Below are 12370 nucleotides of genomic sequence, written 5' to 3'. Positions count from 1 at the left end.
CTGCTGCAAGCACTCAGGCGACACCTCCATGCCACCTTTTGTTTCTTAAAATATATTTTCCAATCATGTATATTTCCTCTAAAATGGTAGTTTTCCTTACACAAGTACTACATGAAGACAATTTTGTTAAAAAATACAGAGGCCCCTAGGTCAGGGGAAACCACGGTGATTCTCAGGTGGGCGTTCTTTCTTCCAGACTTTTCTCTGTACTTCTCTGGAATTGACCAGATAGAAACAAACCCATCACATATGCCGCATGGCAGACCACACTGCCTGTGCTGTTCTGTAGGCAGCTTTTTTACTTAACGCATTCTCCTGGGCCTGTACTTAGAGGTTTGCCCTGTCTCTTCTTTCGCTGGGTCTCCAGCAAACCAGCACCTGGGGTGGAGGTTTGTCCAGCTTTGCTCTTGCACACGTGGGGGTCACTCTAAGGTAGCTGCCATGCCATACCTTCCGCACACGTGAAATCTTAACAGAATCATCTGGGTTGTCCTCCTGAGTGGTTGTTCCCCCTCGCTTCCAGGTGCGCTCCAAGGAAGATGGCCGGCTCTATGCCGTGAAGCGCTGCATGTCACCTTTCCGGGGCCCCAAAGACCGGGCCCGCAAGTTGGCCGAGGTCGGCGGCCATGAGAAGGTGGGGCAGCACCCGTGCTGCGTGCGGCTGGAGCAAGCCTGGGAGGAGGGCGGCATCCTATACATGCAGACAGAGCTGTGTGGGCCCAGCCTACAGCAGCACTGTGAGGCCTGGGGTGCCAGCCTGCCTGAGGCCCAGGTCTGGGGCTACCTGCGGGACATCCTGCTGGCCCTGGCCCACCTGCACAGCCAAGGCCTGGTCCACCTTGACGTCAAGCCCTCCAATATCTTCCTGGGGCCCCGGGACCGCTGCAAGCTGGGTGACTTTGGGCTGCTGGTGGAGCTGGGTGCATCCGGAGCTAGCGAGGCCCAGGAGGGAGACCCTCGCTACATGGCCCCCGAGCTGCTTCAAGGCGCTTATGGGACAGCGGCAGATGTGTTCAGGTAGGGCTCGACGTGGGAGGCTCTTCCTGGTGTGCGGGGGAGTGGTCAGCAGAGGGTCACCATCCTAGCCCAAAGTCAGGAAGACTTGCTGGGAGATGCTTCCCCAAGGGGTTGGGGGTCCCGCCCTCTAGTTGAGAGGGGTCTGGAGAGTTAAGCTAATCAGAGAACCCTCTGGAGCCACTTTACCTGATTCACTTGTCTCTTCACTCATCTCACCACACCTCCAAGGGAGGGACTATTATTACTCCATTCACAGGGGAATTGGGCACAGCAGGTTAAGGGACTTTCCCCCAGTCCACAGTGAGCAGGTGGTGAGGCTGGGCCTGGACCAGGCCCTGGGTTCCAAGGTCCATGCTGGTCACCACTGCTCTGCTTCTGACAGTAGCATCCAGTCACATCAACAGGATGATGAGAACATCACTGTTAACAACAGCGACCAGAGTGCCAGTCCTGTGGGGGCGGGGTGGGGGGGGTAGGTGGTGTGTGAGCTACGCTGGGCCCGGGGTCTGTGCTCCATGATATAGTCCCCATCATCAGCTCTGCCGAGACCTTCTTAGGGCCCCCAGCCCCTCCTTCCCTACCTCCCTGGCTCATGGTGGAAGATAGCATCCCTTTCCTACCCTTCTTCTTGGGGGTAGCCTGGGGCTCTGGGTTCTGTGTCTCGAGGTCAACCCTGCCCTTCTTCTGTCCCTGTCCCTCCCAGCCTGGGTCTCACCATCCTGGAGGTGGCGTGCAACATGGAGCTGCCCCATGGTGGGGAGGGCTGGCAGCAGCTGCGCCAGGGCTACCTGCCCCCTGAGTTCACTGCTGGTGAGTGGCAGGAGAGGACTGGAGGGGATGCACTGCCACAGGGAGGGCAAGCTCTCATGGGGGGTGGCTGGTGGCAAGGGACTGCCAGGCGCAAGGCCCCATCACCCCTGATGTGGCCCTGCCCCGGGGACAGGCCTGTCTTCTGAGCTGCGTTCTGTCCTCACCATGATGCTGGAACCTGACCCCAAGCTGCGGGCCACAGCCGAGGCCCTGCTGGCCCTGCCCATGCTCAGGCGGCCGCGGCCCTGGACCGTCCTGTGGTACATGGCTGCCGAGGCCCTCAGTCGAGGGTGGGCCCTGTGGCAGGTAAGCCAGGGAAGGTGATGGGCGGCCCTGCTCTGTTCCTTGGCTCAGGGTCTACCTAGCCTCCCTCGGCCCCCTGTCCCCACAGGCCCTGCTTTCCCTGCTATGCTGGCTCTGGCACGGGTTGGCACACCCTGCCAGCTGGCTGCAGCCCCTGGGTCCGCCGGCCACCCCACCTGGCTCACCGCCCTGCAGCCTCCTCCTGGACAGCAGCCTCGCCAGCAACTGGGATGACGACAGCATAGGGTGGGTGAGGACTCTGGGCAGGCGGCTGGGAGTTGGGGGAGACGGGCCGTCAGCATGGCCAAACCCCATGCCCAAGGCCCAGGCCCCAGCCCCATGGGAATTAGTAGTTAACCGGCATCCCTCCCACAAACCTGGCCCCCATCAAACGCCGGGAAGGAAACCAAGGCTGGTGGGGGTGCGGCCTGGCCTAGTTTGAATGCAGTTGTTTCTTCTAATCTCAGTGTGTGGACCAGGGGCCGTACGGAGCAGGGCGAACTGGCAACCTCACAATGAGGGTGCTGCCATGCTGGGGAGCAGCACAGGGGCCACAGCACCTGCTGGGAAAGGCAGGCGGTGCAGCCCCCACCCCCCAGAGGCTGCCAGTACCCAAGGGCAAGGTGTTATCCTTCCTCTTAGGGCGCAAAACCCCCAGAGCCTGGTGAGCTCCTGCCCTGGGAGGAATTCCTTAGTCCCACGTGCCTGGTGGCCAAGTGAGAGGCTGTAATTAAGAAACTACTGCAAAGGAAACCACAAGCTCAGGGCAGACAGTTCTCAGAAGGAATCATGCCATTAACCCCTTCCTTACGAGAATGTCACCCCATTGCCGTGGGGGCGCTTTATAGCAGGCAAAGTGCCAGATGAGCTTCAGTTACCACAAGGTCATTTCAAAGTCAGCTCAGTCAGAGCCCATGTGTTCTGAAAAGGGACAGAGGTGGCATTTGAGTGTGGTCAGGTAGACTTTAGAAGTTGTCAGAGTGTTCTTTCAATGTCCACCAATGCCCATTGTCCGAGAATGGCACCTGCCTGTGTCAGGCAGGAGCTCGGAGCCCGCACAGGGTCAGGATTGGTGTTGCTGCTCCCACCCAGCCGTGGCCTCCTCCCTTCCCCTCAACACCCTGCTTGTCTTGCCTACCCGCCGCAGGCCCTCGCTCTCTCCAGAGGCCATCCTGGCCAGGGCTGCCGGGAGCACCTCCACCCCCTGCAGTGGCTCCCCTGCCTCCCGGGGCAGGTACACGCTGAGGTGAGCGGGCCCAGGGTCCCAGGGGGTGGGAGGGGGCAGCTTTTGGATCCTGAGAGTCATTTCTCTTTCTTCTCTCCCCCTAGGGATTCTCTGGACCTAAGTGACATTGACTCAGAGCCTCCACAGGGCACCTTCCCTGCTTTTGAGCCTCGGAACCTCCTCAGCCTGTTTGAGGACTCACTGGGCCCAACCTGAGCCCACGGGCCCAGGCTTGGCACTTTTAACCTCTTAGCCCCTTCCCTCCATCCTCCTGGAGGCTGGGGTCCGTCTGGAAACTCCAGTGGTCCCTTCTGCCTGGCCGTGTCTAATAAAAGGTATTTGAATCTTGGGAGTACCCAAGCTTGCTTGCATGGCAACACGGCGCTTACTGACGTTGCCCAGGGTCTGAGGCCCCTGCGACAGCCCAAGGTTGAGCTCTGCTGCAAGGCCCCAAGCCCCAGGCTGGCAGATTGGAGCTGGGAGTCACCCACTGTGTGAAGCAAAGATTTCCTGAGCAGGCATGTCCCTGCTGGGCAGGTCAAGCTTTCAGAGCACTCAAGGTGGAGGGTGCCCTCAGTCCAGTGGGGCTTGGGTCCGGGGCCATTCAGCTCTTTACATCTCTGTGCCAGTTGCTTGGAAAAAGCAGCAGCCACCACCCTCCTGCCCCTAGGTCCTGGGATAAGAGGCTAGTCCTGTTGTCCAGACCCCTCATTCCACAGTCTCTGGACAGCAGGGAGAACGGGCTGCTGGGAGGGCCAGCATGCAGGGTGGACAGACAGAGGGCAGGAGGCTGGGCTAGGCAGCTGTGAGGTGCCTTATGTGAGGGTCAGGGTGGGTGATGGCTCTGGGCTGGCAGGATCCCAGCTGTCCCTTTGGCCCAAACCTCACAGGTCACAGAGGGTAAAAACAGGCCCAGAGAAGGGAAGGTTTCCTTTCAGCCTATAAGTCCCGTGGAAGAAGGCAGGAAGGGGAAGTGGAGATCCAACGTGTGAGTAAAAGAGGCTAGTCCACAGGGAAGAATGGATGAACAGACGAGGGCTCCCCGCTAGGAAGTCCCATTTGCTGGAAGCATCCAGGGAGCCAGCATGGTGCTGTTGGCCCTAGAAGACTGTGAGCAGGCCGGCATGGCGGGCGGGAGGTGGCTCAGTCCAGGGGGCAGATGTGCCGGGCGGCCCAGAGCAGGTCAGGCACGACGCCAGCGTGCAGCTGGAGGATGGAGCCCACGCTGAGCAGGTGCATGATCTGGTGTGAGTTACCCCAGTAGTCGAAGCGGCCCGGTCCCCAGCGCTCTGGCAGGCGGGCCACGTTCACCAGCCCCCCAAGCAGTGCCAGTGCATCCATGCGCAGGTAGCAGCGCAGGGAGCCTGGAGCCCCAGAGCCCAGCCCCACTCCCCGGGCCCCAAACATCAGGAGGCGGGCGCCAGCCTGCCAGCCAAAAGCGCGGAGCCGGCTACTGGTGGAGGGGGCGGTGAGGGCTCGCCAGCCTGCCACACCCGACAACACGGTGTAGGCCACCAGGGCAGCTGGGCGCAGCCAGGGCCTGCAGGCCAGAGTGCAGTGGATGATGGGCAGGGCCCCTGCACAGAGGAGAGAGGCAGGAGAGGGCACATCAGTCTGGGGATCCACCTGCCCTTGTCCCTTTTTCTTTTCCTTCCAGTTGCCCTGATACCTGCCCTTTCTATCTCAGGCTCATGTGAGTGTACCCAACCCCCAGCTCCCATCCTTCAAGCCCTCCGCCCCCCACCCCATCCCTTGGCTCACCGAGGGTGTTGACGAGGCAGACCCCACACATATCCAGGGCAAGGAGCCGAGTGTACACAGGGCTGCCCCCTTTGTGGCACATGAAGAGGTGATAGAGCACAGAGCCTGCAGGGGGTGCCAGGCAGGCTACACAGTGTGTGCCCCACAGCCAGCCATCCTTGCCCAGCTGACCCCAGGGCAAGGTCATGGGCAGCAGCACCAGGAAGCCCAGCAGGGCCAGCCCTGGGGGAGGGAGACAGTTTTCCATCAGACAGCTTCAGCAGTGAGGACAAGTCATGTCCTCAATGAGGCCACAGGCTAGAGGGATGGGAGCAAGACAGGTCCTGACAAGGCTGTTGGCCAACTCTTGGCCAGCCCTGGACGGAGGCAGGCTCTGGGCTTTCAGTAACTTTATTTAGCAGAGCTCACAATAGTTCTGGGAAGGGGAGACCATTATTCCCACTTTATAGGTGAGGAAACTGAGTAACCTGCCCCAGGGGATCCCAGCAAGTAAGCAATGAAGCAGCACAGAGCCCTGGGCAATCTGACTCCCAAGCTGGTCTCACCCTTGCAGCCACCACACCACTTCCCAGGAAAGCAGGGGGCCCCCACACCCCAATCTGGCCTAGGTATATCAGCAGAAGCCAGAGGGGGCATGATCTCAAGGTGAGTTCTGAATCCGACATGTAGGCAATGACAACAGATCCCAGGGCCACTTATCTTGCTCCTGCCAATCCCTATGTCCTCTCCTCTCCAGAAGGGACCAGACAGATGGAGGCTGTGGGCCTTTTTGTCCACCAGAGCAGGTGAGGCCAGGCAGGGCAGGGGGCTGAAAGAACCCTGTTCCATCTTCTACCCAGGCACCTTTTCAGGGAGTTCCAGTCCTCCCAGTCCAGGCCTTCAGAACCATTCCTACCACTTCCTGCAGGCACTTTGGCATTGCCCTCACATGGGTCAAAGGTCGGCACTGGCAGGCTGTGGCCGCTGACTGCCCACTCTTGGCAGGGTCTAGCCAGGCCACAGTCCCCCTGGGGGCAGGTACCAAGGCTGGTCCCAGCGCACTCAGGGCCCCTCTATCCACCCGGGTAGGCCAAGGACGGGCAGGGCTGTGTCAGCACAGTTCCGCGGGGCTGCGGAGGAGGGGCCCGGGGCGGGGTCGGAGGGGGGGAGGAGCCGCCACCAGGCGGAGCCCGGCGGCTGGGCTGCTATGGGCGGGCGGGGGCGGCAGGGCGGCCGGGGCCTAGCTTCTCCTCCTGGGTCCCTCCTCGCCAAAGTCAACACCCATCTCCGGGACGGGTGCTGGCGGTAGAGGGTGCCAGGGCGCAGGGATTACGAAGCGGCCGGAAACCAGATTCCTTATTCCCAGGGCTCAGAGGGATTAAGCGGATTCGGTCTCAGACTCTGCTTCCCTCGCCTGCCCCGGGGGCCCCGCCGGGGGAGCAGAAGCGGGCAGCGACGATCGGCACAATGGCAGCTTTGTCACCACGGCTCCTGGCCGTGCCAGGGCCGGGGCAGCCCAGGACCTGGGCGCTGGGGCTCTCCTCGGCCTTCGGGCCCCCGGCCCGGCACGGGCAGGGCTGCCGCGGATGGGGGATGCGGGGCGCGGCTCACCGTGCGTGTAGATGTTGCCCAGCTCGTTGTGCATGTAGAACAGGCTACGCAGGCAGCCCGAGCCGCTGCTGGCCGGTCGGTAGCCGGTGAGCACGAACTTGTTGAATTGCAGGTGCGGCGGCGAGCTGGCCCAGTCCAGCAGACGCGGCCCGGCCAGGAACGCCATGGCCCGGCCGGGCGAAGTCGGTCCGCGCTCCACTTGCCCCCGGGTCTCCTCAGCGGGCCAACAGCACCCGGAGCCTCATCCCTGCGCCCGCCCACCTCCCAGTGCTCGGTCCGCGCACGCGCTGGCCCGGGGGGGTCCCGGCCCGTGCCCCGCTGCGCACGCGCGGGCCCCGCGACCCCACGCCTGGGCGGAGGCCGGGGACGCACAGGAATCCGGAGCGCAGTGCGGCTGGCAGGCGCTGTGCAGGGACAGCTCGCGGCAGCTGCTGTGGCGGCGGCAGCGGCCAGTAGTAGTCTCTGGGCTGCCGGGAGGACGGGCGCGGCCGGACGCAGGAGGGGACGCCAGGCTCCGCCCCAGCTGCTCGCCCCCGCCATCCCGCCAGGGTTTCGCGCTCTGGGCTCCTGACGTCGCGGCTGCGAGGGCCAATGGGCGCGGCCGACTGGGAGGTTCCTCCCGGCAGCCGCCCAGACCTTCAGCGTCTTAGCATAATATATGCGGTCCCAGTCTCATTTGCATGGGGTGCCTGTTGGATTGGGACCCGACGTTCTGGGTCCCGGTGGCTCGCGTTCCCTTGCATTTTGCGCCCGGGCTTTTCGCGCTACCCCCAGGTTGACTCACCCTTGCGCCTTCACCCTCCCGGGCACAGCCCCTCCACCCTGCAGCACCCCACAGCCCGGGCTCTGTCCAAGGTGCTGCCGACCCGGGATTTTCGGACGGGTCAGGTCTAGAGCCGGCGAGCCCCTACTCCACGGGTGTTATCTCCACTCGCCCGACTTCCCCGGAGCGCAGCAAGGCGTGCCGAGATGCCCGGGCCTCTAGGGGTGTGCCTGACGTGCCCGGAGCCTTCCAGTGAGGCCCTGCCCTTCGGGCCAGGCTTCTTCGAGCTTGGGCTGGGCCAAAGTCGCTCACTGTTCAAGCCAAAGGCGCATCTTCGGCCCCGCCCAGGACGGGCAGGAAACGGAGAGGGAGAGAGGGCAGGAGGCCAGGGAAGAAAGTTCAGTCCCCACCAGGGTTCATCCTAAATCAGGTCCACGAAGGCATCCCTTCTTCTGCTCAACCCTGCTGACAACCGGCCTCCACCTCCTCCCCTTCTCCAGGACCCCGCCCACTCATCCTTCCGCCTCCGCGGTTCCTCTGCATTCCAGGCTGCTACACGAAACTCTTTGCGATGAACGCCTTTAACTTGCATGTACACAACCACTCTTGGCACTGTACCCTCATAGCTCTTCCCACACATAAGAAATTCCGGAGCCCTGTACCAAAATAGGTCTTTTATTCAAAATCTATGATTAGTCTTTTGACCACTTTTGTTGACCTCTCACATTTCACTTTGGGCAGCAGTCCAGAACCACCCCAGAAGGGGCTCAAAGACCCAGGTATCCAGGTTTATGAGGGAAGTCGAATTCCTCTCGCCCTTTGGCCTTGACCATCTGGACCCCGAGGGTCAGGTGAAGTTCCCAATAATAGCACTAGATGCTTCCTGTCCAACGTCTGGCCTCCTTGAGATGACTAGAGGCCGAGCTGCCAAACTTCAAAGGGGCAGAAGGCCAAGGTAGGCAGTGTGTGGCAAAGGGTCTCAGGAGTCTATCCCGCTGCAGGAGGGTCCAGTGGACCCTGGGGGTCCCGAGTCAGAGAGCAGAGATGAGTGAGCGCAGGGAACTCTGGCTGGAGGCGCTCAATGGCCGGTAACTCGCGGTTAGACTCTCAATCTGGGGGTCCCCGGGAGGACAGGGCAGGGCGACCCCTCGAGGCCGGCGGTACCAAACGGCCCAGCTTCTTGCGGGGTCCCGGGAAGGCCCCAACGCTGGGGGCCCTTTACCCGGAGCCAGCAGGCAGCTCCTAGAGAGGGAGCAGACGTCAGCCGAACCCCCAACCAACCTCACCTCCAGCACCTTGCTTCGCTTGTGATCCCACGCGTCCCTCGAACGCGTGATCCTCGTCCCTCGAACCCAGTAGTTCCTTCCAGCCCTGTTCCCGTCGTGGGCCCTAGCTTCCCACCAGGGCCCCCCACGCCCCGGGGCACCGGGGTGGGGCGTCAGGCTCCCGGCAAGGTACGCCCTCAGGTCCTGCCCCAGAGCGCGCACCGTCCGCGCAGCAGGCGCAGCAGCGACAGCAGCAGCAGCAGCAGCACTGAGACGGCCGTCACCGTCAAGAAGACCTGGGCTGCGGGCACAGGAGTGCGGTGAGGACAGGGCTGGAAGGGTCTGTTCCCCAAACTCTCTCCCGCCTCCCACGCCCGTCTCACCCCCAATCGCGGCCTCTGGAGCCCCAGGCCGGGGGCTGCAGCTCACGTTGGCCCCGTCGGGGGGCCCTGCAGGGGTCTGGGCCGAGCCCTTGGGGGGCGCAGGGTCGTCGGCGTCCTGCAGCCCTGCGGAGAGGGGTGTGAGGCAGGCTGGCGGGGGAGCGGGCTGAGGGGGGACGCGGCGGGGCCTCACCGCGGTAGGTGAGCGCGAAGCCCTGCGCATGGCCGCGAGCGTCGCTACGGAAGGTGAGCAGCAGTGCGACGGAGCGCAGGCGCAACGGCCCCGGCGGCGGCGGGCGGGCGCCGTCGAAGGCGCGGAGCAGGCTGCCCGAGGCGGCGTCGCGCAGCTCCAGCTGGTCGCGCGGGTCCGCCAGCTCGAAGAGGCGGAAGGTGAGCTCCAGCGCGGCGCCCGGGGGGCCCAGCGCCCAGCTACAGTTCCGGTCCGGCCCGTACTCGTCCGGGAAGTCCGGAGAGTAGATGACACCTTGAGGTGCAGTCCAGTTCCCCTGGCAGGAGCCCACGGACACTGTGGGCGGGGCCGGCGGTCAGAACCCGGAGACCGGCGGGCTCCTCCTTCTACATAGAGCCCCGCCCCTTCCCAGCTAGGCCCCGCCCCAGAGAGACCAGCCTCATCTTCGGACCCCGCCTCCACCCCAGGTTCAGCCCAACTCCCTCCTCCGACCCCGTCCAACCCCTTCCATAGGCCCCGCTGTCAAACTATTAATTCCCTCCTCAAGTCTCGCACTCAAACAATTCCTTTCTCAGGTCCCGTCCTCAGACCCAGACCCCTGGCCCCAGGTTCAGCCCAGTCCCGTTTTCGGGCCCAGTCCTCAACCCAATCCCTTTATTAGGCCCCGCCCCCAACCTACCGCCTTCCCTTCCCAGATCCCGCCCCCTGTCACGGCATCGCTGAGTCTCACTCAGACTCTTCCCCTCACCCGGGCCCCTCATCCCTGCCCACTCCTCGCCTTCGTAGATGCCCAGGCGCCCATCACCGCCGCACAGCTGGCCCGGGTGGCCAAAGCAGATCTGGTCACAGTCGGTGGCCGGAGCCGGGCGTCCCCGGGCCAGGTCTCTTTCAGAGCCACAGAAACAGGCGTAGCCAGCCTCCACGCCCGCCAACTGGGAGCACAGACTGGGTGACCACCGAGACAGGGGCTGGGGTGGGGGTGGGGTAGTGGGAGCCAAGGGTTGGGGTCGGAAGGGGGAATCGGGCTGGGGGTTCAGAAATTAGTGTCAAGGTTTGGCCTCAGAGTTCGAAGTTGATTTGGTCCTGAGGTCAAGGTCAGGGGTCACCACCGGTCTGGGCAGGTGGGCAATACCTGGTAGCCCTTCATGCGGCAGAAGCGAAGGCACACCTGGACCGTGAGCTTTGTTGAGGTGCCGCTGGGGCCGCTGAGGGCCGGGGGTGCCCCGGAGTCCACGAAGCAGCCCAGGTACCCAGGCACTGAGGGGGCAGCAGAGTCAGGCTCAGTGAGGCGCCTCCAAAAGCGAACTCTGCCCAGGCAGCCCGGCTTCCACCCTTGTCCAGCCCGGCCCACTCACTATGACACGTGGGGATATCGCAGTAGCGCCAGTAGATGCCCTCCTCTGTCTCGGCCACGTAGCACCATGGCTGCACATCACCATCTGGGTTACTGTTGGTACAGGAGGAATAGTTGGGATCCTCCTGTCCCAAGAATGGCAAATTCCAGCCCTGACCCACGGCTTATTCTCAAAATGGCCACCGTGTGTGTTCGAGCAAATTCTGGTTTGCCCACCAGAATGGATGTCGACTTCCGAGTGTACGGTGGGAAGTCATTAAAGGGCCCTGGGGGCTGATTTTAGGTCTTCAGCTGTTGCTAGGCTATGAAGACTTTGAGGCCATTTGTAGTATTAGTCCTCCACCCAGCCATGGGCCTCAGCCAAGTCCCTTGTCTTGGAATCCTGCTTTAAAGCAGAAGTGATGAGCCCTAAGCTTTGCGGTTCAGCAGGGAAGTGTCCTCCCGCGCAGCTCGGTCCCTGCCGCTTCAGACCGAAACTGTGGCTCTGAACCCCCAATCCCTCCGTCACCACCAGTAGATGTGTCTCAAAAGAAGATGTGAGCCAAGGGCCCGGCCCCTCACTCCAGGGCTTGCCCTCTGACTACGCCACGCCCTTATGGGCGCCTTGAGTGCCCAGGCCTGACCTGAGGCTCTGCAGAAGTTATGCGCCTACGGCCCGACCCAGGTCAGAAAAGGTTCTACCCCACGCTTAAGCCCCGCCCCCAGGCCCTCGAGATGGCCCCTGTGCCCGCCCAGCAGAGACCTCCGCTCCGCCCATGCCGAGGCCCAGCTCCGGGCCAACGCCTGTAATAGTGCACCCAGCTCCGCCCCAGCGAAGGCCCCGCCCCTCACCGGCAGAAGTTGTGCGCGCCCAGCCCCCAGCGGCCGTGGGGGTCGCTGGCGCTGCTGTAGCTGTGCTGCTGCGTCTGGTCCCAGTAGAGGCACGGGCGGCCAGCCCCGCGCGGGCCTGTGCGGTTTTGGTGGCCGCGGTAGTCTGCGCCATTCACCTGGAAGCACTCGGACAGGCCTGCACGGCGACGGCGGGGCCTGGGAGGTCCTGACCCTTGCCGGGCATCCTCACCTCACACTCCGATGCCAACTCCCACCCAGCTCCCCAGCCAGCGCCCCCGGCGCCCATGGGGCCCTCGGGCTGCTCAGCTGCTGCCACCACCTGCTCTGCCCCCTCGCCAGTGGGACTCGGGTTCTAGGCGCGGAGGCCGAGGAGGGAATGGTGACCTCGGCCCAGTCGCCGGGCCGCGACTCACCTGGGTTATGCAGCCTCCCAGCTGAGGTCCCGCGTGGCAGCAGCAGCCGGAGCAAGAGAAGGAGGAGGAGGCCCCGCGGGGCCCGTGTCCCCATCGCCCCCAGCCAAGAAGAGGTCGCCCTGGCCCGCACAAGGCCCTTGTCGCCCCTGGGGTCGCTCCGGGGTCTCCCAGGAGGCCTGGGGGGCGTTGTCCTCTGACAGTCTGTCCTCGTCCCCGCTCTACGAGGCGCTCTCTATCTGGGGCGGGGGGTGGCGGTAATATCTCCCAGGGGTATTTGCCTCCTAGGGTTTCTGGCCCTGAAGGCGTCTCTCTGCCCCGGCCCCTACTGGGAGTCTCCCCGGGGGGACGATCTCTGGCCAGGGATGTTCTCCATCTCTGCCTCTCCGGGCTCGGGGTCCTGCCTCGGCTTCCACACCCGCCCGCTCCCTCTGCCTCTTGCTCTCTGAGTCTCCCTCGCCCAGGTCTCCT

At 63.5% G+C, this 12370-nt stretch overlaps 3 protein-coding genes across 7 annotated transcripts in view; 1 reads left to right on the top strand and 2 right to left on the bottom strand.

Moving 5' to 3' along the window:
* PKMYT1 (protein kinase, membrane associated tyrosine/threonine 1) overlaps window positions 1-3573 on the top strand; it is a 9736-nt gene extending 6163 nt beyond the window's left edge. Inside the window, exons 3-8 of the mRNA XM_024759557.1 lie at window positions 524-1017; window positions 1721-1827; window positions 1961-2133; window positions 2219-2376; window positions 3278-3376; window positions 3460-3573. Of these exons, the coding sequence (XP_024615325.1) occupies window positions 524-1017; window positions 1721-1827; window positions 1961-2133; window positions 2219-2376; window positions 3278-3376; window positions 3460-3571 (1143 nt within the window). The 3' untranslated portion in view covers window positions 3572-3573. The remainder of the gene's footprint in view (window positions 1-523; window positions 1018-1720; window positions 1828-1960; window positions 2134-2218; window positions 2377-3277; window positions 3377-3459) is intronic.
* An 891-nt stretch (window positions 3574-4464) lies between these two features.
* On the bottom strand, window positions 4465-7159 carry PAQR4 (progestin and adipoQ receptor family member 4). Of its 2 annotated transcripts, XM_024759555.1 has the most exons (3): window positions 6707-7159; window positions 5117-5338; window positions 4465-4932 (listed from the first exon to the last, which is right to left on the bottom strand). In XM_024759555.1, the coding sequence occupies exons 1-3, from the start codon at window positions 6870-6872 to the stop codon at window positions 4499-4501; spliced, it is 822 nt and encodes a 273-aa protein (XP_024615323.1). In that variant the 5' UTR covers window positions 6873-7159; the 3' UTR covers window positions 4465-4498. The 2 variants fall into 2 exon arrangements, with proteins under 2 accessions (XP_024615323.1, XP_024615324.1); XM_024759556.1 differs by lacking the exon at window positions 5117-5338.
* A 1023-nt stretch (window positions 7160-8182) lies between these two features.
* Window positions 8183-11996, bottom strand: KREMEN2 (kringle containing transmembrane protein 2). 4 transcript variants are annotated; one of them, XM_024759717.1, is made up of 9 exons: window positions 11903-11996; window positions 11490-11664; window positions 10660-10751; window positions 10437-10561; window positions 10083-10236; window positions 9308-9640; window positions 9118-9240; window positions 8957-9035; window positions 8183-8711 (listed from the first exon to the last, which is right to left on the bottom strand). In XM_024759717.1, exons 1-9 carry the CDS (start codon window positions 11994-11996, stop codon window positions 8501-8503), a joined length of 1386 nt encoding a protein of 461 aa, XP_024615485.1. In that variant the 3' UTR covers window positions 8183-8500. The 4 variants fall into 4 exon arrangements, with proteins under 4 accessions (XP_024615485.1, XP_024615486.1, XP_024615488.1 ...); XM_024759718.1 differs by having other exon boundaries at window positions 10083-10119; XM_024759720.1 differs by lacking the exon at window positions 8957-9035 and having other exon boundaries at window positions 8501-8711.
* Window positions 11997-12370: the final 374 nt, after the last annotated feature.

This window comes from Neophocaena asiaeorientalis, unplaced genomic scaffold, assembly GCF_003031525.2.
Source record: "Neophocaena asiaeorientalis asiaeorientalis breed wild unplaced genomic scaffold, Neophocaena_asiaeorientalis_V1.1 scaffold254, whole genome shotgun sequence".
Lineage (NCBI taxonomy): Eukaryota > Metazoa > Chordata > Mammalia > Artiodactyla > Phocoenidae > Neophocaena > Neophocaena asiaeorientalis.
This window is presented reverse-complemented; position numbering and strand designations above follow the sequence as displayed.

What these genes read in the sequence shown, in the direction of transcription:
- PAQR4 (XM_024759555.1), bottom strand. Translation starts at nt 6,872, where the DNA reads ATGGCGTTCCTGGCCGGGCCGCGTCTGCTGGACTGGGCCAGCTCGCCG. An exon ending in GGGCAACATCTACACGCACG is followed by an intron (nt 5,339 to 6,706) that starts GTGAGCCGCGCC and finishes TCCCTCCCCCAG; the next exon opens with GGCTGGCCCTGCTGGGCTTC. An exon ending in CTGCCTCGTCAACACCCTCG is followed by an intron (nt 4,933 to 5,116) that starts GTGAGCCAAGGG and finishes TCCTCTGTGCAG; the next exon opens with GGGCCCTGCCCATCATCCAC.
- KREMEN2 (XM_024759717.1), bottom strand. Translation starts at nt 11,996, where the DNA reads ATGGGGACACGGGCCCCGCGGGGCCTCCTCCTCCTTCTCTTGCTCCGG. An exon ending in CGATATCCCCACGTGTCATA is followed by an intron (nt 10,562 to 10,659) that starts GTGAGTGGGCCG and finishes CTGCCCCCTCAG; the next exon opens with TGCCTGGGTACCTGGGCTGC. An exon ending in GCGCCTGGGCATCTACGAAG is followed by an intron (nt 9,641 to 10,082) that starts GCGAGGAGTGGG and finishes CCCCGCCCACAG; the next exon opens with TGTCCGTGGGCTCCTGCCAG.